Raw genomic sequence first — 26638 nt, forward strand, 5'->3', positions numbered from 1 at the left:
CATGACCATTAAGGGAGGGTATTAGAATATTTAATTATATTTTAGTCACCTATATTTAGTTCCTTGTTTAATGGTCATTTAGCTTTTAAGCTTTATTTAGCATTTAGCTTTTTCTTTTTAATTAATTAGCTTTTAATCTTAATTTAGCTTTTAGCTTTTTAATCTTTTACTTTAACGTTATGTTCTAATTATAGAACATCGTCTTGTAACCTCTATATATACGTGTGTATATCGTTCAATGTAATCATCCGATTATTGAATGAATACACGGTTGTCGGCAAAGGCACCATTCAGATTCAGTCTGCTGGGAGGAATCTCATTTTCCTCGATGTCTTCCACGTTCCTGGGATGGAACTCAATCTACTCTCAGTCAGTCAGATGCTGCGACACTCTCCACGGTTGGATGTCACCTTCAGTTCACATCAGTGTACCATCCCTGATCGGGAGACTCAGTCGGTTGTTGCAGACTTGCAATTGGTCTTGAGGATCATGGTCTTTTCAGACTTGCAGATTCTGGTGTTTCTCAAGACCTAGCTATGGCTGCTTGGCAGTCTTCTCTCAGTACACGTTGGCATCAGCGATATGGGCACTTAAAATGTGCGCTATCTTGCTCAGCTTGCTCGGGACGCACTTGTCCTCGGATTGCCAGAGATTCAGACTCAGCAGCTTGGAGTTTGTGATGCATGCCAGGCTGGGAAGCAACATTGCACACCCTTCAAAAGTGGCGATTCATGGTGGGCTTCTCAGGTACTTCTTGTTCATGTTGATATCTGCGGCCCTATGGCTATTCCTTCTGTTCTTGGGTCCAGGTATTTTCTGTTGTTTGTTGATGATTTCAGTAGAAAAATGTGGGTACATAACCAACAATTTATTGGCGTCTAGTCAACCAAAATACAAACAATATCAAATCGGCAGAATTGATTGATGCAAAATGATAGATGATGATATACAAATTGTGATCATGCCAATTTAATAGATAACAAGCAGAAATTTGTCAATGTCAAGATTACAAATTATATTATCTGATTTTGAATAAATGCCAAATTGTGGGATAATGATTTGCAAATAAAGCTGGTGGTGTACAGTCTAGGATTTTCGAGCAATTCCAATGCAACTTCTAATTGGTGGTAAATTGTTCAATTTATTGCAATCTTGAAAGAAGAACAATTATTTCACTTCAATAACCAAATTCATATATCATGTCAAACAAATTTCCAACATTCTAAAACAAGATATTTTTTCAAACAGTTAGAATGTAAAATTAAAACACATAAATAAATGTCTGGATATAAGATATTTTGAGCTTCAAGAGATGACTTTCTTTTACTTTTGTCACAACACTTCAACTTGAATGAATTGCCAAAACAGACAGAAGGCTCAACCAAGTACGTAATGCACAGCCAAAGACCAAATTAGAACAATCTCATTCAATTATTGCAACTGGTACAGTTTTTAATAGTGTGACCAGATCAAGTTCAGAATTTGAACAACCAATGAATAATAATTTTTAAGTTTTTGAGTCGATTAAGGTGCCAAGGTAGAGATTACCATGGCCATCACCTAGTCGCAGCCACTAAGAGAAATGCTTCTTGGCAGAATTAGTTGATAATTTGTTGCGGCTTCATACAGAGATTAGAATTTTACCATGATATGTACCTTAAAATATTCTCACAGCTCCATAATAAATTTCTAATTCACCTTAATGCTGTGAAATTGTGAATAACCAAACACAATATTGCGAGTAGAACAAAATAAGATAATGAGCTGCTGTAGATCATTACAGGTGACTCTTAACTTCAAATGGCAATGGTTAGAAGACAGAAAGATTGATTCGGATGCATCAGGACATTCCCAAGACGCACTTTAATAATTTGTTAAAGCTTGTGACTTTTCCTTTTCCTTTAATTATATGTTAACTACAGCAGATGATTGGTGGAACTGGAAACCACTAGCTACACTTAGATGCTAATAGTTAAGTTTTATATATTCTCTCCAATTTTGACACTTTCCATCCAACAAACAGACAAAGGAATTTTTATCTTGTCAGAACTTGTCTCTGCAGCTCCTCCACAAGAATATGGTGCTGAATAATATCAATACAACCTACAAAGCTTGTCAACCGTTCCACGGAATTCACGATGCTTACGATTTAACCTTTCAAAGAATGGTGCCAATGTGAAACATTAATATATTGCAGCAAGTGTGATAGGTGTGCCCCATATTAAAACGACACACTTACAGTACGGCAGAGATTTTAGGCTGTTTTGATATGGTCAATAACAAATGTGGTATTAAAATATGTTACTCATTAAAGCTTGATTCTGAACAATTATATACAATATTCTGGAATAACAAATAAACCCTTGACAAGATAATGATTTTTGTATCAAACTGGAAACTGAAAACCTTCAACACACAAATCTGAAAAGCACAAATATAATTTGAATTTTCTGAATATTTCACACTACAACAACTGAAATTTATTTATTGAAAATATGCCACAAATAGGAAACTGAAATTTGAGGATCTCTGAATTCAGAAGCATTGAGCGCTATAGTGACCTTTGGATGAAATTTCTCAACTAGAGATGGGGGTTTTAGTTCCCAAATCCAATTCTTGTTGCATATGGACAATCCCTAGAAGGAATTATTTAATGGCTAGGAGGGTTTTTGTCCTTGAAACTATCTTGCTGAAGGGTTTTTATCCTAAGACAAACCAAGAAGAACTCATGTTCATTTTCAGGAAATAAGAAATTGGAAATAAGTTGGAATCCTCCTCCTATTCTCAACTCCACCTTTTATAAGAACTTTTGGGAAAATAAAATTATTTTTTATTTTCTCTTTTATCCTTCCAAAATGTAATTTCAAAAATTGACTTAAGGACCTTTGAAAATAATTTACTTTGTGGTTTGATATAGTTACTTCTTTTTGGGCAACTTAAATTAAATTATTAAATCATATCTCTAGCTCAAAAAGGGGACATGACATTGAAACCATAGAAACAATAATCGTTTGGGGAATTAATCGGCAAAACAAAAGTATAAGATTTTTTCAAAAAATTGGGAAAAAATCGGGAAAAAATCGGATATACAAAAAAACGTAAAAAATTGCAGAAAAACAATCAAAAACTACTTTTTTTATATATTTTAGGGTATTTCCATAGCATAGAGATATTGTAGGCAAATAAAATAGACACTTGAAAACATGAATTGCAGGAAATAGATTTTCGTTGTTTATATTCATGTCACTGATTACGTTCCACAAAATATACTACACCATAAATAATATCTAGATGGTGATAGATGTCAAAATGTCAATTACAATATAGTTTGTGACTTTGAACAAAGTCAACCTGTAAACTAAGTACAAAATTCCAAAATCTCAAATGTAGGCAATGACATGCTAGAGGGCAGGAGGCCCTGATGATGAAGCTCCTGAGCAAGAGCTTGTCCTAATTCCTTCAACCCATTCAGGACGAAAGTTGGCTTGCCTCATGATATCAAAATCTTTAGACACAAGCGGACGATCAACAATAACATAATCATCATCAACATCATCATCATCATCATCAGCAGCAATCAACTCGCACTCTGGATATATCTCATCGAGGTCAATTGGCAAGCATTCCTCAATAGTTCCTGATTTTGCCCATGTAGAAATTAGTGTTTCCCTTACAAATGAAAAACCAATGAATAGTGAATACAATTCAAAAAACTGCAACTATATATTAATATTCTCACCTTGAGCTTTCCTTATCTTCAAGCGGAGGTTGTGATGAACAAATACCAAGTCATTCAGTCGTTGTTGTGATAGGCGGTTGCGTTTCTTAGAATGTATGTGTTCAAACACACTCCAATTACGCTCACAAGCTGATGAGCTACATGGTTGGCTCAAAATACGCACCGCCATCCACCTTAAATTTGGTATTTCATCTCCAAACAAAGCCCACCATGCAGCTGAAAAACACATCATATGGAGATGATATTGTAAGACTAAGAATATCTTATAATCTTAACAAACTTAATGGTTGGCAAAATAAAGAGATTGTCAAAAGTTTATAGAGTCTACTTGGTTGAAATTTCTTTCTACTTTGTATAGCAGCCCTAGAAGAGAGAAAGCCCTTAGCATGCTTGTACATTTCCAGCTCTATCGTAGCCGCATCAAATTTTTCCAAGTCAGGAAACATTTTTTCCATGCACTTGAAGAAGCCTTGTTCGAACTCAGCATCAATTTCCAGGAAGTCAGTCTTATAGAATAACAGAGGATTGAGAAAATATCCTGCAGCATGGAGAGGAGTGTGCATTTGTCCATCCCATCTCCTATCAATTATGTCCCACAACGGCATATACTTATCCCTGTTATTTTCCAGCTTACTCCTTATCACCTCCTTGGCCCTATCCATGGCCTCATACACATATCCCATGGGGGGTTTATCTCCATCCACTAGTCTCAAGACTTTTACTAAAGGCTCTGAAAATTCTACAATTTGTTCAATAGATTCCCAAAATGTGGTAGAATGCATATACTCTGCCACTGTGTTGATGTGTTTTTTACGCACATGCGAACACAGAATAAAATACCTAAAGGTACCTTATCCTCTCTTGAGTAAAGTCTCCGAATGCTGAAGATGTCGCGAAAAGGATCAATCGGGATGACTTCAAGGTTCTTTGCTCCAGGATCTCTACGTGTGGATAAGCTCTCTGTGGTATGATGTGATTTGCTGGAATCACAAGGGGACTTACACTTGATGACCTAAACGTCTGATTTGCTGGAATCACAAGATTTACAAACTAACTGGATGACAAACAAATGGCAAAAGATGCAAGGTTCATGAAGTCTACTCTACTACCTAGAATGCGAGAAGATGGATGAATGACTAGGTGGAGTCCTACTGGGTTGGGTCTCACCATCAGGCTGAACAATTCAACACCAACTCAATGCGATCTTCTAAGGGATGCTGCCAATATGTTTAAATCGTACACCATCTGACAATGATCACCATTCAAGAAAATGCATGAAACAATAGACGTGTAACGACTTATGATTAAGCTCATTTCATTCCAGTTGACCACGCAAGGCGTCCTTACAATCAGTAAGAGGCTAGTGGTATGGATTAAACGGATTCCACACAGGTGCATTCAACAATTTCCTTCATTCGATCTAATCATCTACCATCTAGAATTGAAGATTCAACAAGAAACCATGCATATTGCAAGAAACGACACACTTCACCATTACTTCAATGAAAATGGAGTTTGTTTACAATCAATGGCAACAATTTCTTGCCTTGTCCTCCTATTCTACTCTAATTGCTATTCTACCAACTGACTACTCACCTCCTAACTATTGACTAACTATTTTCTATTCTCTATTATTAGCCTTTCATAAATGAAGAGTCGGGGCTTATATAGTGCCCACAATACAATTCGATGGCTAAGATCAATTTGAGATCAATGGCCAAGATTCAATAATGAAAACCCTAATTAGGGTTTGTTATAACCATTACATAACATTCAATGCTTGACCAATGATAAAATTACATCTTTAGGACACATGTCTTCTCTAGAAAAATCGACCAATGGATAGCTGGGGTAGGTACATAGAAGTTTGTGCCACCTCCCATGAGTTAGGTACATCGAATCTGGACATGCTGAGGTGGACCAATCCGACTGGAGAAGTGATGACTAGGATGCCACCTCGTCTAACACTTGCAACTTGGTAGATATCCAATTCGATGTTGCTGAGAAGCTAGCTTTAATTAACTCTTCTGAAACTATATGCTTCTTCAACGAACCCTTGCTCTAACTTTTTTTGTCTTTGATGTGCAGGATGATTGATGTACCTCGCCTTGGAATGCTGGATTGGAAGAAGTTATTCCTGATGATGCTTGACCAAAGAAGGCCGTCCTTGTCGATGCTAGACTGGAGGAGGTCGCTCTTATCCTTGCTTGATCTTCTTGGAGGAGAGTCTGCCAACTTGAAGATACTCCAGCCTTTGGAGTCGCCATCTTGACGCCTACACAACATTTCAAAATTAGTAATATATCTTGAAATCTAGAAATTAAACTTAAAAGGAAGATTTAAGATTTTAATTAGGAAACTTCAAGATAAATCTTGAGTTATCATTTCCTAATTAACCATGTAATACTTAGATTTTTCCAAAACTAATGTCCAAAAATCAAACCTTAAACAAGGGTGTCAAGATGATTTTGCCATACCTCCTCTTGAGTATTAAACTCTAAGAAATGATGTAAAAAATAGATGAATTTCGCTAGGCAAAGTGTAGATCAAAGCCTTCTCTTGAACGAATTGCGCCTCCTCTAGCTTGGAAAAGAATAAACTCCACTTCCTTCTAGCCTTCAACACTCGAAAGAAATTCGCTCCAAGCAAGCCAGATTTCGCTCCTCCAATTAGCTCTCCAATTTCGCACTTAAGGAAATGATTGAATGATTTAAAATGTGAGACAAACTCCTCAATATATAGAGCGCTCACCCCTTGCTTCCTCGAGGCCGACTTGGCTAATAAAAGGAGGTAAAAGATAAATAAAATTCCAAAAAGGGGGCCTACTTGGCAAAATGAACGCAAAATAGTGCCTTGAGCACTTTATTTTTAATTTTAATTTAATAAAAATTAATTTTAAATGCCTCCAAAGCAAAATTTCGATTTTCACAAGGCTTAAAATTAATTTATTAAATGCCAAAATGCTTTTAATTTAATGCCAATTTAATTTTAATTTTCCAAATGCCTCAAAATTAGCAATTTTGGCGATCAAAATGCAAATTGGAGAATGTTAATTTTTAAAACAAGGCTTGATTAAACTCCATGATGATTTTGCCCTGGACCCTCTCTGAGGGTCAGGAGCAATTTTTGAATTTTAGCCTTGAATACTTCGCATCTTGACTTGAAAATCTCCTGGAGGGTAAATTGATATCTAGTTAACGTGTTGCACTTCAAATTTGGCATTTTGTGTGAGGAAAAATAGGTGGAAATGCAAATCTCGCCCTGGACCCTCAGCAAGGGTCAGGAGCGATTTTTCATTTTCTAGCTGGAATCCACCTTAACTTGTTCATTGAACTCACAATGTCACTTCCAAGATCCATTCCCTTACACTACCAAGTTAATTCATCAACAATTTTGGAGGAAATAATGTCCTTAAAGGCAATTTCGCTCTGGGCCTTCTTTGAGGGTCAGGAGCGATTTTTGCAAAATTAGGCTTGATTCTTCATCATCTTTTATCGAAATTTTATTCATCACTTGGCAATGTTCTTCCTTTATCCATCTCATCCAAACTCGCTTTGTTGTTGCAAGGTAAAATGAAGATTTTCAATAATTTCGCTCTGGGCCTTCACTGAGGGTTAGGAGCGATTTTTCATTTTTTGACCAAAATCATCAAGTTTCAAAGGCAAAACATCATTCATTATGCTTTTGGAGGTCTCTTTGCCTCACCCTATCCTTGCCTTAGCACGATTTTGAGGAAAACATGCAATTTTGTGATTTTCGCCTTGGACCCTCAGCAAGGGTCAGGAGCGACTTTTTGGTTCTAGGCATATTCCTTCATCTTTTGGATTCCAAATTGCTTCCAAGGCATAAAACATCATCTCCTCTTCCTATCCACACAAGATTTTGTCTCAATTCCTCAAACAAAGGAGAGAATCCTGGAAAATCGCTATGGGCCCTCTCTGAGGGTCACGAGCGATTTTTGTAATTACCTTCAAAATACTAACTCTCAACAATCTCTTTTCACTTCAAGGCAATTTAAACGTTGTTTCAAACCCATGCCTAACCTTGGCTTTCCTCAAATTTGGATGAGAAGTTCCTATATTAGGTTTTTCGCCCTGGGCCCTCTCTAAGGGTCAGGAGCGATTTTTGCTCTGGGCCTTCACTGAGGGTCAGGAGCGATTTTTTGATTTTGGGTTGATTTCCTCTTTTGTTGATCATCCAAATTATATTCAACGGGTAGAACATGCTTTCCCTCATCCCTTCCAATCATAAAAATCATTTTGATCTTGCAAGAATAGTGCACTTTTGAAAATCTCGCTTTGGGCCTTCACTGAGGGTCAGGAGCGATTTTTGCTACCTGGACCAAAATGCTTCACTTTTCATCTCGAAATTTCTTTGCCAAGGAAGATGTTGCCTTGCTTCATGCTATGAATAAGTTCTCATGTCCAAGAAAGGTCTAAAGATGTGCACATAAAGAAAATCGCTTTGGACCCTCAGCAAGGGTCAGGAGCGAGATTCGCTTTGGACCTCCTGAGAGGGTCAGCAGTGAAATTCGCTTTGGATCTTCAGGAAGGGTCAGGAGCGGAATTTGACTTTTTGAACTCTCTGTCAAGATAATTTTATGGAATATAACATTTAAGTATAAGAAACACTTTAAGTTATATTCCATATATACTTTCAGGATGTTTGAGAGTGGTTTCAGACCTCCAGAAGTTATATTGCAAAATCTAGTTTTTGGAGGTTTTTCAGTTTCCAGACTTAGTCAAATTTCAGGATCAGGACATTCCAGACTTAGCCAAATTTCAGGATAAGGACATCATTCCAGCAGGACCTGCTATCCAGGCGATCCCCTTGGCGACACTCAAAATGCAAAGGCTAACTGACAAAACCCTAAAAGACCTAGAAAACATGTTGCAAATCTTGTCACTCCTAGTCGAACTAGCTCCTTGCCTCCTGTGAAAGAGCGCATTATAGCCAAAACCCTTGTGTGATTATAAACAAATTTGGTAACCTTGTGAGCTTTTTGAAATGCCGCCTTAACCCATTCAATTTTTCCAATGTCCTCTAGGGTTAGATCAAGGCAATGTGCTGCACATGGTGTAAAAAACATGGAAGGATATTTATCTGTCAGAAGTCTCCCTGCAGCAACACAAGCAGCAACATTGTCTGTGATAAATTGAACCACATTTTGTGGCCCTACATCCGTAACTACCACGTCATACATCTCAAACAATGCATTTGTGGACTTCATCATATTAGATGCATCCACAGATTTCAAAAAAACAGTGCCAATCTCACAAGAGACAAGGAAGTTAATGAGAATTCGGTTCCTTCTATTTGTCCAACCATCTGACATGATGCTGCAACCAGTTCTAGCCCACTGCAATTGATGTTGTTTAACAACATCTTGAACATCCTCTACTGCATCTTTCAGCATACCAACCCTTAATGATTCACAAGATGGGGCTTGAAACCCACGACCTACAACTGCAATAGCATCTACCATGGGTTGCCAATATGGATTTCTGGAAGCATGGAATGTCGTGTGAGAGGAGTACCAATAATTAGCAATTGCCTTCTTTGCTTGTTCAGTGACAGTTTTCCTCCATCCTGTACTCTCCAAAGTGGTTTGTGATCCTGGTGTGGTACGAGGTTGGAAGAAAGCATTAGTGTTTCCTCCACTTGTGTTTGGTCCACGTGCTATAGAATTATGTGTCGACCCAGATTCCTTGAAACTCCCATCTTCACCATCCTCCTCACCCAAATGGTTCGTCCTGGGATCTGCAGAACTAGAACCTAGTTCAACCCCAATTCTTGCCTTTTTGGCCTTACTCTCAACAATCCCGTCAAGAGATTGCTTTGCCTGATACGAGACATCTGCAGGGCATGCCTTGCATATCACGGTGTTATTTCCTCGTTCTTTGGACAAATGCCATTTGAAACGATAAATTCCACCACTGATCTCTTCTAGACACCAATTGCACTTGACCTTCGTGCTACCAGGAACTGCTGTGCAATGTGTCCACGCAAAGTCTTTTTGACGTGGCATTGTGATTAAGAATGAGTTCTGCAAAAACATTTTAGTTCAGTCTTTCAACAATTTCAATTGATACTTTTAAAGATATGAGTTTTTATGACTACAATCAAATGTTATGACTTGACCAAAAAGACAATTGTGAAGGCTTTTAGACTACATAAAAGAAAGAAAGTTTCAAATGCTTATGTTTCTTGTAAGCATGAATATACCCATTTAGGTCATGTACAAGTAATTCAATTTGTTGAATCATCAATTCCTGCATTGGTGACATGTAGAAGATGACTGTTGCAGTAGTCAAGCATGAGGATTAAGCAAGTCTTCCTCAGAATGCAAGCTGGTAAGCTGTGGAAGTTCTATAGAAGATCCACAATGCATTTGAAGGGTCCTTAAGCAACTGGCTTGTAAAACTTTCAAGATGATAATGAATCATAAACCCACTTTGCTGGTCTTTTCCCATATGTAAAAAATATCGATTTTGGCCTTATGAGTGTTGACTTCAGTAGTACATTAGTATATTGCATTTGATGAGCACATAAGTAAAAAAAGTAAAAATCAGTGTTGGTGAGTTTACACAAGAATATTTAAGTTGATTACCGATCAGTTGGTATTGGAGCAAACTTTTTCATGTGACTTGTTTAAGGCTGTTGCTAAAACATTTTGGATAAGTGTATGTATTTATTTCATATTTGATAGTTGACAACTTGCCAAGGAAGTGCAGGCCATTTGGTGGCATATTTAAGCTATGAGCAAAATTTTGAAGAGAGATATTTTAAAATATTGAAGATACAATTCCAATTTGACGTAAAGTTTAAACTAAACTGCAAATAAAATATCATATGCTAAACTAAACTGTAAATAAAATTTACAGTAAACTAAATGAAGCTAAATCTACTCCTATAGTAAACAAATGGAAATATCTATCAGGAGCGACTAAGCTAAAGTAAAGTAAACGAACCTAAATATCTACAGTAAAGTATGACCATAATAGTGGGGAGAGACTATAATAAACAAATGGAAATATAAAAAAACAAATGTATGACTATAGTAAGTTCATAAATAAAGACAAACATATTGAAAATAGCAAATGGAAATAAACAAAAACTTTGATAAAAAAAAATGTAAAAACCTACGAAACCCTGGGACGCGTCCCCTACCTGAAAGCCCCTGTCCCAGTCTCGGGGACGTTTTGGGGACTTGGGGACGGCCAGGGGATGCCCCCCCCCGTCCCCAAATTGTCAGAATTTTGAGGGGACGTCCCCGAAACGGGGGGACAGCTGGGGACGGATTGGGGACGGCTAGACGTCCCCCACATCTAGAGCTAGGGAAAAATATTAAAAAAAAAAGTCGTATTTTCAATTTTTTTTTAATTTTTCTAACATGGGGATATTGAAAAAATTTAAAAGACGACTATCAATTTTTTTATTATTGAATTTGAATAGTTATGAAATCAAAATACGACTATCTATATTTTATTATTTTTCTAACATGGGCCCTCTATCAAAAATTAAAAGGCAACATTAAATTTATTAATTCATATCAAATATTTTTATAATTTTAAATTAATTCATATTATAAATTTTAAAATTTATAAATAGAAAATAAATTAAATAATAAAATATTAAATGATAAATATTATACTTTTGCTTTTTAGTATTTACTTAGTACTATTTTGATTTCCATATCGCAATTGACAATGAAACAATATGGCAGCAGTGTGGCCTTTGGGCATTTTGTATGTTATTTCTTTAATATCTATTATGATATGCATATTTGTTGATTATAATTAGGGATGGCGGATTCCAATTGCCCTAGGCAACATTGGAATCCGCCTAAGGGTCTGGTCCCTCCCTTTAGTGTGTAGGGCTGGGCCCTATACCTCACGGCACACCTTAAAGAACCCACGCCACTCCACGTCTCATGCAAAGGTCCAACCCCATATAGAATGCACTTCGGATTAAAGGAAAAGAAATAAATTAAAAGGATAAGCCGACATGAACACAAGCCGACATACATGGTCAATGCATCATATAAATAAAGACACTTCTCACTTCAATAATACACACTTGATCATCCTTATTCCATGCGAAATATATGTCTGCCATTGCGAGTTAAGAAGGAAATAATATATGTCTGCCATTGCGACTTAAAGGAGGAATATTAGATCTGCCATCACAGCGAAATACCTCAGTTATATCAGCGAACTACTTCTGACAGTGAAAGTGCGAAATTCATTCATGTGAAGAGCGAATTGGTGTTGAAGGAGAGCAAACTGAAGTTGCAGTAAATCAAGAGCAGACTTCATACATTACCAACCTAGGGTTTGGACCTGATTGATGTTGGAAGGGTTAAAGGTGCAGTCTTGTGAAAGACATTATCAGTTCTAAGTACACACACCTTCAAGTACTTGAGATAAGTGTTGTAACCTTCATATGCATTCAATCCATAATCAGATCTGAGGATCTCTTTTGGCTGGGTTTTTCCTCGTAGGAGGTTTTCCCAGGGTAATTGTGTCTTGTACTTACTTTTCTCTTTTCTTGGTTATGCTTAAATCTGGAAAACTATAACCTATTCATTTAATCAATTTAGTTAAGTAATTAAATTCTGATTTTCTGAGTTTACATTAATCTGAAAGTATTAAATCAACAATATTGACAATGTGAATGAATTGAAATTCTGAATTATGAGTGCATATTGAGTATTGAGTCTATTGATAATGTTCTATGTTCGATGTTTGCATTCTAAAATGTTTTCATAGTATCATACACATGCTATATCCATGTTTTCATATGAATATAATGTATAGATGCATGCTTTATCCATGTTTTCATATGAACATTTAGAATTTTCCTATATATTTTAAATTTTCCCTATATTTTATATAACCGTCCCCTTTGCCGTCCCCCCCCTGTCCCCAAATTTGGCAACAAAATTTGCCGTCCCGGAAACTCGTCCCCCCGTAACCCCGTCCCCCCGTCCTGGAAACTTGGGGTAACGTAGGTAAAAACCTGATTCTGCTCCCGTGAAATTTCTCAAAGACTTGCTCTTGCTCTCGACTTGCAGATTTCGTAGAAGACCAAAGGCACCTAAATATCTTCGACTTGCTGCCCCCGTTGACTTGTATGGATCGATGTGTGCTCTCCGCAGACTTTAAAGAAAACGCAGGCAAAAATATCTCCGTTTTTTCACGCGGTTTAGGGTTGCTTTTTCCGTCGCGTTTTTTTTGCCGTTTTTTGCCTTCAAAATCGGGTTTTAATCACGATTTTTTGGTGATTTTCAACGAAAAAATCGTTGACTGCAGTTGACCGATTTTTATCGATTTTTTGGGGGAAAAAATCTGGCATGTCCCTGACTCCCGATTAATCGCGTATAATCGCGATTTTTTCCAGATGCTTGTTTCACTGATTGAAACATTGTTGGAGTTACTTTAAGTCTGTCTTTTCCAACTGTTTTGTTTTATGGTGCTGTATAAGATGTATTCTATAACCTTTGAAAATAATTTACTTTGTGGTTTGATATAGTTACTTCTTTTTGGGCAACTTAAATTAAATTATTAAATCATATCTCTAGCTCAAAAAGGGTACATGACATTGAAACATTGTTGGAGTTACTTTAAGTCTGTCTTTTCCAACTGTTTTGTTTTATGGTGCTGTATAAGATGTATACTTAAACATATAGAATATTAAATGTTGAGCTAATCTCGAGATACTGACTTGACATATATATTCAAAACTCAAATGAAAGATGCATCAAACTTTGGGAAATTATCAGGCCATTTACTCTGTAGTTTTTATTGCTAATATATACTTTAAGGTGGAACATTAAGGGACTCTCAAGAACCAATATACCATATGTTTTAACACACTGTCAGATGCAATGCTACAAAAATGTCACTGTTATTTGTCTGAAATGTGTGCATTTATGCATGCTGACCTACTCAGAGCCCGAGTTTCTGTTTTTGGGTAAATTGTTCAACTGATCTGCATTGTCTTCAGTTTCATATAATATATTGGTTGAAAATATTCAAGATATACAAGAGATTCAGCAGAAGTATGCAAAGAAAATGAACAGCACAAAGATATGATTATGTTGAAGAGAGCAATCAGGATTACTAGAGGTTGGGAAGTTATCAAAGTTCAAGCAAAGCTTACTGTCAAAAAGTCACTGTAGAAAATGGAAAATTGTTTGAGAATAACAAGCAGATCTACTGTTACCTGTTATTGTAGGTGTATAATATGTGTATCAAACAATTTCAAGTTAAAAAGGGAAAAATTGACACATTGACACAATTCGCCATTAAATCAGAAATTAGACCTTTAACCTTAAACCCTTTTTTCATTCAATACTGGTTTAGAATATTGTGTAAGTTCATCCTTTGAATTTAGATGAGCTCGTGGAAACAACTAATTTTCAAATTAAAGTTCGACATTGTGAGTCTTATGTTTTTAATGCTTTTAACTTTTAAGAACAGGCTAACTGATCTGTTTTCTATGAATTTGTTTTTAAAAATGGCTAGAGTATGAATTTTAATGACTGTTTTACTCCCTTCAACAAATTCAGTCTTAGAAGATAGAAAGTCTTGTAAACCAGAAAATTAAATGTGGAAATAAGTAGAATTCATCACACCGAAACTCAGAATTTATTTTGGAGAATTCCAAGAAGCGGAAAAAACAGAGTTAGTCATGGCAATTGCATGTCTATTTAGATGTTATTAATTATAAAAGAATAAGTACAGACATTAGATACAACTGATAGCTGCTTCAGTTGCTCACTATCAAGCCCAGATGTGCTTGAAAATAGAGTTCTCATAAAGTTGATAACTACAATACTCACACAAGCCTCCAATGATGCAACCTAACATCCTCATGCATTTATATAGATGCTAGAATGTCCCCCTTGCACACTAGAAGGACCCCGAAATGGGATTTGGATGGAAAAAGTCAAATGTTCATTGCAAATATCATATTTTGTGTGTTAGAGGATACTGCCCCTCATGCATGTGTTGGTTTCACATTGCTCTTGATGGCTTGGAAATGGCTGTGGCAGTTTTGAATTCTTTCTGCGGCTATAAAACCATTTCTTCTAGGGAACCAAATTTATCAGAATCACCTTCTGCAGGGACTGGTTGTCCTTGTTTTGTAGATAAAACTGGGTGTTTTTGCTGCTGATCATTCTCATAAAACCACATATTGATGGAGATCCTTTTGGATCATTATTATTAACATTATTTAAATCAGGTGTAAAGTGGGTCTCTTTTCCTAATTTAAACTGTTATTTGTGTTTGCGAAGCATATCTGTATGCATATATGGATTTCAACTTTTAGGAGAAAAGCATATATGCATTTCAACTTTTAGTAGAAAGAATTTACTATTTTGTTCTCACAAATAGTTTTCTTACTTTGAAATTTATCTCTCTCTCACTTGATGTTGAAAGGAAATTCAAATACTAAATAACATCAAACTTTTGTATGGTAACATAAGATTTGCGAGATATGTTACTATTCATCCAAGTCTGTTTTTTGTTAAATATTATTGTTAGGAAGCAGCAATTGATCCCACTAGATTGTCTATTTTCTGGGGTGAGTCACTGTTTTCAAAGTGAGAGTAAGTCAGCTTTCAAAGTTTCTTAATAAAGTTCATCTCTTATTACTTGTTTATTTTGGCCATGGGGAGTGTTTCACAGTTTAGGATTGGCAAGTTTGTTGCAGGAGAGTTTAAGCTTACTGTAAATTATTGTGGAACGAATGAGGCTATTAGGTGCTACCTGGGCTGCATAATTAAGGTTACACTTCTAGTGCTTGCTAAGCTGTGGCTTATGTTACAAGAAACACGTTACACATAGAAGATGTAGACAAATGACATCAATCCATTCAAGATTGTGCACACCCTATTTCTTCTTGATAGAGCTTGAAGGACATCTCCGATGCTCCCTCTTCATCTTTTTCCTTTTTTATTCTGTACTCTCTACTGGAGGATATTGATTCTATATTGTCCATCATTTAGGATACTAAACCCATAATTTAATATTTCATTGATTTGTGTCTAGATTACATTTCAATGCAGATCCACAGCTGTATTATCATATAATGCTATTTCTTGTTGGTTTTAGTATCACCTTGTAATAAGCACTTTACTTCAGTTTCTTGTATGGATTTAATCTTATATAATGTTAAGTACTTGAATGTGACACTTGATTTGGTTGGATCTTTTTGATGAACAAACCTCCTTGAGAAGAAAATTATCATGTTGAAATACGACTAGGACATGAATTGTAGTGTTCCAAATATGACACTGTCATGCCCCTAAACTCGATTGCAGCCACAACAGCAATAATGACAGTACTTTGTGTTGAAGACAAACAACTATTAATAAAGGTGGCCAACTTTCTCAAGCTTACACAGCAATTTACAGTTTTAATGAACAGCAAGTATGGGCAAGCATTTTACAAAGGAAGTGATTACATTGACAAGACAGTGCTCCCTTAAACAGCAATTAAAAGAAACAGTTTGTTTTATTAAAGAAACATCTAATTACAAGTGACTTATGTTAAAACTAAAAACAACAATTAAACCTTGAATAGTATGTTAAGATATGTTAATATTGCGTAAGTTAAAGGGTGCTACGTGTCTTTGGGTTATGATCATTGATGAAAAGAGATGGCTCTAAAGGAATCGTTCCTTTGGGAAAATATAAGATTATCATGGAGAGTTGAATGAGAGGGGAGTATGGAAGAGATCAGATCAGATCAGATTTGGTATTAATAATAAATTAAGCATACAGCAGTTAAATCATATACTGGTTTTGGTATGAGTTCTTATACATAGCATAATGAATATCATTTATGTCTGTTCACTGCTGATTAATGTACATACAGTTTAGAATTATGATGTTTGTTTATGATTGCTTAGTATATATGTATGTAGAATACATGCCATGATATAGGTTTCTTTATATGTTTTGCTTAAATATTATAATCAGCAGCGAGCATAATGAATATTATTTATGTTTGCTCACTGCTGATTAATGTACATACAGTTTAGAATTATGATGTTTGTTTATGATTGCTTAGTATATATGTATATACAGCAGTTCAATCATATACTGGTTTTGGTATGAGTTCTTATACATAGCATAATGAATATTATTTATGTCTGCTCACTGCTGATTAATGTACGTACAGTTTAGAATTATGATGTTTGTTTATGATTGCATAGTATATATGTATATAGAATACATGCCATGATATAGGTTTCTTTATATGTTTTGCTTAAATATTATAATCAGCCATGATAGGGGCAATGAGGAATTACAAGGAGGGAAATGGCTTTGGGGTCCTCTTCTAAGTATGCCACCTCATGGTAGAGACCGGGGAGTCCCATGAGGCGAAGGGGGTACAAGGGGTAACGCTCTTGGGCTTGGAAGGGATGGACTTCCAGGGCACCCTATTGTGAATACACCTTGACCCTCTGTCATGGTGGATCGACATACTAAGGAGTCCAATCATAGGAAGTGGAATTGGATGACATGATGAAGGGGAACGGTTAATCTCACCAGGTATACCACCTCATATGGATGGCACGGGCTACATGAGGCCAAGAGGGATGGTATACCTGCTCTTGGGCCTAGGGTAGAGGATCTCTAGGGCACCCTATCAAGTCACCTTATTCTAATTTCCCTCTGATTGAATTTACCCAATAAGTTAGAAATATCCTATGATTAAGTTAATGTTTCTAATCCTAGTAGGTTTTATGTAATGTCCCCTACCGATACAGTGCCTGATTAACAGCAATAAGTCTATTCAATATGGTTATAGCATCTATCAATCCTATAATTATGGAGACATTTTTGATTAAATCTGAGAATATAATTCTGTATCAATTATTGACTAGCATTAACCAATTATCATGCCTGATTTACAATTAAAGAAATAACTCATAGTTTAATTCAGTTCATACCTTAAGCCTGCTACCAATAGCTTGATTATGGATAACCCTGCAATCACAAGGATAGATACACACAATACCTACAAACATACACACATTATGGTTAGCCTAAACTATCAGCACTAACATGCAGACAGAGAAACAGTATTATAGGCTAAAAAGGAGAGCAAGGGACTGCTCGTCTACCAAATCCAAGGGCTGATTGCTTCTAACCCCCTTGCTAGATGGGTAGTCTCCCTATGCTTTCCCTCTAAACCTTAATACTTTCAGACACTCAATTATCTGCTCTGTCTGGGAAAGACTGGCAGGGAGATTGTAACTGGCTCCTTGACTTCATGGGTCTCTGACCACATGATAGCCCCTCGTTGCCACTGGTTACCATCTCCAGTGCTCTCTTCAAGATAGAGTTGAAAAACATTATCCTAATAATACTTAATGGTACTCAGAAACATATATCTAATGTATTATCTATTTATTCCATAGTTGTAAGCTAACAGCAATTTATTTATATCTTCAATTCTATTTAGATTTATCCTCATCATTACCGCCAGATTTCTACCTACAGAAATATTATAGTGAATAAAGGAATTGCTGGTGTAAGTCGATTATGATTCTGACCTGTGCGTGGCAGAATGTGGTTAGGTGGATGTGATAATGCCCGATGATTATCTCTGGGCGATATTCTCCTTATTTCCTATATCCTGCTCTTTGGTTTAACCCCCCCGTGCTCCTATGTATACGTGTGGAACAGAGGCGATGCAAAGAGGAAGTCATGACTTCTGAAGTCACGACTTCTTTTTCTGAAATCGTATTTCCTTTGGAACCCGATAGGATTAGTTTAACTTGTTAATGTTTAACATCCATAATAATTAATAATTAATTTACTGCTCATTAACAAACCAATCTGTTAATATATAAACATTAATCACACAGAAACTATAATTAATTTAAAAAACTGATACAATGTTAATTATGCATTTATTCACCAACTAAACATGTTAATGTGGATTTTGAATAAATCAATGAGATACATATATTTGTATAACTGTCAATATTCCATTACATGATGAACTGGTGGTTACAAAGTTATAATAATGGAGGGTTATTGCTGGCACATGACATTTTGGGGCAAAAACTAGGGCATTTAAAAAGGGGACATTACAGACACCTAAGAATTGAATCACAAGAACTAGGAGATGAATTGAAATACAACTAGGACATGAATTGTAGTGTTCCAAATAGGACACTTAAGAATTGAAACACAAGAACTCCTAGAATTGAAGCCAAAATTCAATAACTCTTGTTCTATAAATGGTCAATTGCTCTTTATTTAGTAACTCAAAACACATTTGCTTTTGTAACTGTGAAGTCAATATGTTTAACTTTTGTCCATTTAGCATTGTACCTCCCTCAATGTTTAGTGCTGTGTACAATGTTAGAACTTGGAAACACTTCATTTGGTTTGTGAATTGGTTTTATGAACTTATATTATGTTCTATGCCATTTGACTATACATATTAATTCATGGAATTATCAATATAGGGGATTTGTAGTTGCCACTCATGAATTTTTGACTCAAGATATTGATTGTGATTGATTGAACTGATTTAGTTCGGACCTTATTTACTAAAGTTTGGGAATAGTCTGAAATAATTATCAGATAACATCCAGTCATGCCATTTTGTCAGGTACTATCTGATGACAAGAAATTGGAAAAGAAGCATAGTTAATTGCTTGTTGCAGTATCAAATTTTTACTGCACAGCATAGATGATACATTCTCAATATTAAGTTATAGACTGTCCTGAATTTTTTTTCAAACAGTGTCAGGGGTTTGCTTTTGCCAATATGGGATAATTTCAGACCTCACAGATGCCATATCAAATCAAACACTCTGAGTCCATCAAGGAGATTTATGCTGGCCTGTTGACAATGTTCATGCTTTACTATTTACTGGGTTGCCTGTCCGAATTTTATAACATATATCAATGCAAAATGGACACTTTACTAAACTATTTGAATATTTTTTAGGTCATCGATAAAGTTACATGAACTTGATATATATACATTGTTACTTGTCCATGTAATAAGAAGATTCCCGAGCTTGAAAAATGAGAATTTGAGGTGAGCTTAATTGATGATTTGGTGAAGACTTAATCATTTGTTTAAGTTTGATTTTGATCACTCATGCAGAAAAGTTGAATTTGAAGCCAGCGAGTGAATATTACTATTTGAACCAGAGCAACTTTCTAACAATTGATGAAGTAGATGATGCTGAGAGGTTCCAACTTGTACTGGTAAATATTGTTTGTCATTACTATGGAGTGATAAATTCTGAGTAAATGTAGTTGCTTTTTTGTTTTTTTGTTTTTTTGGGAGCATTGAAGGCTGATTCTGTATACAGGAGGCCTTAAATGTGCTTGAAATCAGTCCAGATGATCAGGAAAATATATTTCGAATACTTGCTGCAGTGTTATGGCTTGGCAATATTACATTTTCTGTTGTTGATGGTGAATGCCATGTGAGAGTTGATAATGATGAAGGTGAGTGGGAACGCTTGGGACCACTTAGAAATTATAGTATTAAATTTTTGTAGCATGATGTTTGTCAGTTTTTAAAGGAGTTTTCAACTATTCTCACATAATGGTAACGAGAATTCATTTTGCCTGCCTTGAATAATTCATGAACTACTATGTTTATTTGTCATGTATTTACAATATATTTTGTAGTCTCATTGTTATTTTATCATGTATACTTATCATTTTTCTTGACAGCAATTTGCATGTTTCTATTCTTATGAATTTCATGTCTCAATTTGTTTAAGATTTCCCATCCAAATATAAATGTTTAAAATTTTCACTTGGAGTGCTGTTCAATTGGACCTGCTTCAATGACTAATGCCATTCACCATATTTGCCTTCTAATAATGATTTACCATTAAAGCAATCTGGCTTAGGCTTTGGACCTGATGTGAACAGCTCTGGATGGCACCCTTGTGTTCTATTTATGTTTGTTAAGGGACTTTTGAGATTCTTGTAAGGCAAATTGTAATAACCACCCTAGATTTTTTATTTTAAATTTTTTTGCTAATGAGAAAACATTAAACAACATAAACTTGCTAAACAGAGTCACAATTGCTGTCACACATTTCTGATATGAATAATTAGCATTGATAAACTACTGTCATAAATGTTCTGATGTAAAATCACTCACAAGAGATGGCAATACATGAAATGAATGAGATAGGAAGATGCCCACTGAGAAATACCTAAAATGAAGGATGCAAATAGATTGGTATTTGTACACATTGGAAATGAGCTTCTACAGGGCTGATATGTTTGTGCAAGAAGTTGCAGGTCTTCTGTCCAATGTTGCAGGTCAAAACAGCACTGAAGCTGCCCTTCAAATATCCTCCAACCTTGTGTAGAACACCCCCCAAAGCTTTTCAATACATAAATAAACCACCCAGCTCATAGATAACAACATTATACCTTTAATTTGATGAATATTTGCTGGTGCAGGTCTGGAAAGGTCTAAAAGCTTGATGTTACAGTACTGGACAGTAAAATGACAACTCAGAAATTGTGAACAATGCATACCAAGTTTGCCAATAATACGTAAGGACTGTATTTAGATTTAAAATTTCATGCACATCACCCAACAACACCATGAAACCAAGTAATGAACGTTTGCAGGTCTGAATTTGAATTGTAGCTTTGTTATGCTATGACCAGCTCCATTATCATTCCAAAACCATGTCCAAGTCGGTAAAGAACACCTCCAATGCCTCCCAGCAAAGTCACACACTCCCAATACTCCCTGTCAATCTCAAAATGATGAGAAAAGACAACTAGCAGGTTAATTATTTCTATCATACCTAGCACTAGAAAATAACTCTGAAAATAGGGGCGACCATCAATAAATAATCAACACCACCAATAACCTTGTTTGTCCTGCGTATAAATGCCTGAAAGTGATGAACTTGGATTAGGTGCCACCAATAGTGATGATAGTCCCAAAACCCTAGGCGTTGCAGCTTAGAAACTCCATGCCACGGTCACCTGGAAACCTGTACGACCAACATATATGATAGTGCTGCTTTCTACGCTGATCAAACTGCCCAAAATCACATGTAAGACCAGCAAAACAAGGACAAGGTTAGTGCTAGACAAAGAAATAGTATTATAAACCCTTATTTCTTTCAAAATGGTACGTCCAAGCATGGTAAAGAATAGTGTGGCCAGAAAGGACACTATTCATTGCCCAATACAAGCATCAAACAATCTCTGCAGGAAACTGGAAATCTCATTCCAAAATCCGTGACATTAAAACACCTTAAAAATATTTGTCATGAAAACCCAAATCTGAAACACCGTGAAAAATAGTGATGATTCCTGAATAGAACCACAGTTATCTTTCAAATTTGAAACTAGGAATCAATTGAGGTTTTCGTCCTCAGAAGATTTTTATAAGAACTTGTAAGTTCAACCTGGAAGCATAGTAGTATAAGAAATCTTCAGCATATGTACAAATGAGCCCAACACCTTCTTTTATATCTTTTTGCAGGGAATTTGCAATTTAAAATAATAATTACTTATTTCCCTCAAAAATGATTTTTTTGAAATAATAAATTATATTTTATGTGCAAAAGCCCGATTAACTAGGTGTCGAACTTTTAAAACACTTCATTACCTTTCCAATGAGCTACTACATTAGTGAAATATTAATTAATTATTTAATAACTCACCCAAGTTGTGGAAAGCACTGAAATTGAATCGGAATCAAACTCTGATCACACTGGGATGACGCTGAAAATTCAACAATATATATACATATTAAATTTTCAACTTCTTTTGGTACAAGTCATATTTTATATATTTATTTGTCTAAAAAAAATTAATATATTAATTGTTAAATTAAATTTAAATAGACCTCCCTCATATCTCTGCAGTTCGCAAAGTCAAGAATTTTTTTGTGATCTGGAAACACACTGATCTTCTTTACATTCCCCTAGAAGTTAAAAGCAGTATGTTTTATTCAGAACAGAAATACAGTTGCATGGCATATACTCTTCAGTAGGTAATTTTTTTTGTGTCCTAGTTGTATCATGATTGGATTTCACACATTTACAAATTTTTCTTTTAAAGCCATTACATTGCAACTGGCTATAACTTTCAAAACTGTTTATCACTTATGCTCATTATTAGCCATTTTCACGCTTTATCTTTGATAACAGCAATTAGAAATGCTTCAAAGCTCCTGGGTTGCAGCATCATGGAGCTTACGATGCTATTATCAACACACAAGGTTTATGCTGGCAAGGAATATGTGGTGCAAAAGATTTCCCAATCACAGGTTTGTAAGACTTTTCCTCAATGTAATAAAATTGACTTGGTTTCTCTATACACTAGTTTTTCTCTCAACTTTATATCTTTGTTGCTTCTTATTGGTGACATTGCTTCTTTTAGGCTGCAAACATGAGAGATACTCTGGCAAGGACAATTTATGCAAGTTTATTCGACTGGCTTATTGACTGTATGAATAAGTCACTAACTGCACATGAAAAGAGCAAAGGCAGATCTATAAATATCATTGATATATATGGCTTTGAATCTTTTAATGTGGGTGTATCTATAAATCTCTTCCCTTTAGTTTTTCCCCTTTATTTGTACATATATTATGTGCTATTTTAATTTCATTTTTACTTAACTCACTCTTTGATCTAAACTTTTGACAGTCTACCATGTTTGTGCAGAGGAATAGTTTTGAACAACTTTGCATAAACTATGCAAATGAGAGACTCCAGCAACACTTTATTCGTCATAATTTTAAACTCATACAAGAGGTAGATGTTCTGATTACATTTTTCTAAACTCAAAGTGTGTACAAGTTCATGTAAACTACATTCTGATTATTTTTTTGTTGCAAATGCAAATATTAGGTGCAAATTGATTATTTTTTCTGCTGTAAAATGATTGATATGGTAATCCTTGTTTAAAAAAGAAATTTCGAAGCTAGCAGAGAAATGCCATAAAAATGTTTTTTTTTATAAATTTGGCATTTTAATCTATTTATTGAGCGTTGGAAAAAAGGGGACAGCAAGCTGTTGTCCCCGTGGCGGTCAGGGACATCTCAGACGTCCCCGATGCATCCTGGGGATGGCTGGCTGTCCCTAATCTGCCCCTGACTTGTTCCCCCATTTTAGAAACATCCCCAACGTTTTGAAGATTTTTGGGGACGGCTGGGAAACATCCCCAAGCCGTCCTTGTCCCCATCCCCGAGGCGTCCCTGGTGGGTGGATAGGGTCAAAAAACCTCTGGGACACATCCTCTTGTACCCTTTTAATATTTAGATCAATAAGTCATAACATGATTCTGAAAATCAATCATATCTTGAATTATTTGGAAATGCCTTCAAATCTGCTGAACCAGAGGTTTTCATCCCTAACTTGGCAGTGGCAATATCAAGTGTTTTCGTACTTAAAACTCTTAGTTCACCACAGAGGGTTTTCATCCTCCTTGACCAAGATTTGGGTTTTCATCCAAGCTTGATAAGAAAAATAAGGGTTTTTGTTGTTAATCTCTCATGAAATTGGAGGGGATTTTGTCCTCCCCATTCGAAGTTACTCAAATTCAAGAGTGATTGCTTGATTAAATGATTGCTTTTTGCTTGATTTATCTTTGCTAATATTTTGATGGCTTGTGGATTGATGAGTGAAGGCTGGAATGATTTGATCCTTGATTGATGCCCTCTTCCCAAGAAATGATCTCCCCTTTATACCTTATTATTGAGGGAGTCACACCCTTTCATAATTGATACCTTTTGAAAGAGTATAACCCTTCGTTCTTAATTGTTGCCTTGAACTTCTAATTTAATTTTTATTAAATATCTTTCATTTTAGGAAAGCACTGCCCTTGATATTCTTTAGTTGACTCCTTTATAGAATTGCTGCCATCTTCATTTCAAATACCCACGATATGAGATTAATAGCTGCAATCTTAAGGCTATGATCTAATATGTTTTGTAGGGGCATGGTAATAGGTTTGTCGATTCAAACTTTTTTTAAATGCTAAGATGGATTTTTTTAATTTTTTATGATCGATTATCCTCCAATCCATGTTTAGTGGATGTATACTCATTTACACAAATGGGTATTGCATGTTACAAATGTAAACAATGTGAGTACAAAGTGAAGACAAATCAACTAACTGAGAGTTATAGTAATTTCAATTTTGATTAGGGGTCTTACTATAGGATTAGGTTCTTTTATGATCGTAATAATAACATATTTAAAGTTTTCTAGTTTTTACATTTGCACCAAAGATGTAAATATCTTAATCGACAATAAATCTTTTAGCCGAAATTTTTAAAAAAATCGGGAATTGGGAAAAAATTGAGAAAAAATCGGCAATAAATCGGCAAAATTATCTAACATTTGAAAATATATATTTTTTTAAAATATTCTAAAAAAACACATGTATACATTAAATTTATAGAACACAATAGCATATTACTGGTTTCCATCATATATAAATCATAGTTTGAGACTTTGAGTCAAATACATACCATATGGCATATAGCAAAGCGATATACCAAAAAAACAAGTTCAAGTTCTAAATAGTAAATACGATTGAGTCAAATCCATATTGTAGAGCCTAGACCACAAAACAAATCAGTGAAGTCTGAATACATATTAAGTTCATGGTTTCATATCATTGAAAACTGGAAATCATAGATTGCGTTTGCGACTAAAGCTCAAAAAACTCTGTTGCCGTTGAGTGGGTGTTGAAGTAGATGGTGTTGCAGCAGCAGCTGCTGCTACTGCAATATCCTCAACCGGTGATGAATCTGCCTCTTCTGGATCGACAAACTCATCTCCCGCCTCCTCACGTTCTGCCACCTCTGCCGCCCATTCAGCGGCCTCCCTCTCCATCTCATCTAATTGAGTGTCAGTGATAAATGCATCCACATCAATATCACCAGTAGCACCATCAGGTTCAGCAATCCAATCCGTTGTGTATGGATCAATCTCATCAATGTCAAGTGCGTCATATGAATTGTTCCCTTGTACCCTCTTTTCATGCAGTCGAAGATTGTACCGCACATATACAAGGTCATTCAAGCGCTTCTAAGTCATCCTATTGCGCTTTTTTGTGTGAATGGCCTCAAAGACACTCCAGTTGCGCTCACAACCAAAAGCACTACAAGGTTGAGATAATATGCGGATTGCAAGCTTTTGAAGATTAGGCGTTGTGGCACCATAATCTTCCCACTATAGATCTGCAAGCATACAAATTGGCATTTATAACTTGGTAAATATTTTTATAAACTTAAAGATTGAAATAAATGGTAAAGTTAAACCGTAAAATAGATTTAAGAGCACATTTTTTTTAACCTGGCAACAGGGTGTCTCTCTTACGAATACCAATAGGTGAAGAAAACAATGGCCCATCTTCCTTCTTGTACCTCTGCAACTCATCAACAATGATGTCCTGAATATTTTCATCAGGAACCAACCTCTGAATACATGTGTCAAGGCCAAGTTGAACCTCCTCATCTATTTTGAAACTGTGGGAAAAAAAGAACTTGGGGTTCAAATAGTAGGCAGCAACATGGATATGTTGGTGGAGTTGTCAGTTCCACCTTCGATCAATTATGCGCCATATGGGTTCATATTTAGTCCTCTCTGACCCATACAAGTGCTGAATTGACTCTTTGGCCTTATCCATGGCCTCATATAGATACCCTATGGGGCTTTTATCCCCATCCACCATCTGTAGAACCCTCACCAACGGTTCTGACAACTAGACATTGACAAATTTAACAAAAATCAGCAATGTGTAATATTAGAAAATTTAAAAATATATCATCAATTGAAATTTGAACTTTGAACACTTACATTGATGATCTCCTCCATGAGTTTGGCAAATCTATCATCAAAAAC

The 26638-nt window shown here is 35.7% G+C and overlaps 2 protein-coding genes across 3 annotated transcripts in view; one reads left to right on the forward strand and one right to left on the reverse strand.

Annotated features, from left to right (window-relative positions):
* The window catches only part of LOC131079124 (myosin-1), a 118106-nt gene that overhangs the window by 13089 nt on the left and 78379 nt on the right, over positions 1 to 26638 (forward strand). For both annotated transcript variants that reach the window (XM_059213032.1, XM_058017005.2), the window contains exons 10-14: positions 19888 to 19991; positions 20099 to 20237; positions 22931 to 23049; positions 23163 to 23315; positions 23450 to 23539. In XM_059213032.1, coding sequence (XP_059069015.1) covers positions 19888 to 19991; positions 20099 to 20237; positions 22931 to 23049; positions 23163 to 23315; positions 23450 to 23539 — 605 coding nt within the window. The remainder of the gene's footprint in view (positions 1 to 19887; positions 19992 to 20098; positions 20238 to 22930; positions 23050 to 23162; positions 23316 to 23449; positions 23540 to 26638) is intronic.
* Positions 3259 to 3931, reverse strand: LOC131859378 (uncharacterized). Its single transcript, XM_059213034.1, has 2 exons — positions 3740 to 3931; positions 3259 to 3637 (listed from the first exon to the last, which is right to left on the reverse strand). The coding sequence occupies exons 1-2, from the start codon at positions 3906 to 3908 to the stop codon at positions 3402 to 3404; spliced, it is 405 nt and encodes a 134-aa protein (XP_059069017.1). The 5' UTR covers positions 3909 to 3931; the 3' UTR covers positions 3259 to 3401.

This window comes from Cryptomeria japonica, chromosome 10 (genome assembly GCF_030272615.1).
Source record: "Cryptomeria japonica chromosome 10, Sugi_1.0, whole genome shotgun sequence".
Taxonomy (NCBI): domain Eukaryota; kingdom Viridiplantae; phylum Streptophyta; class Pinopsida; order Cupressales; family Cupressaceae; genus Cryptomeria; species Cryptomeria japonica.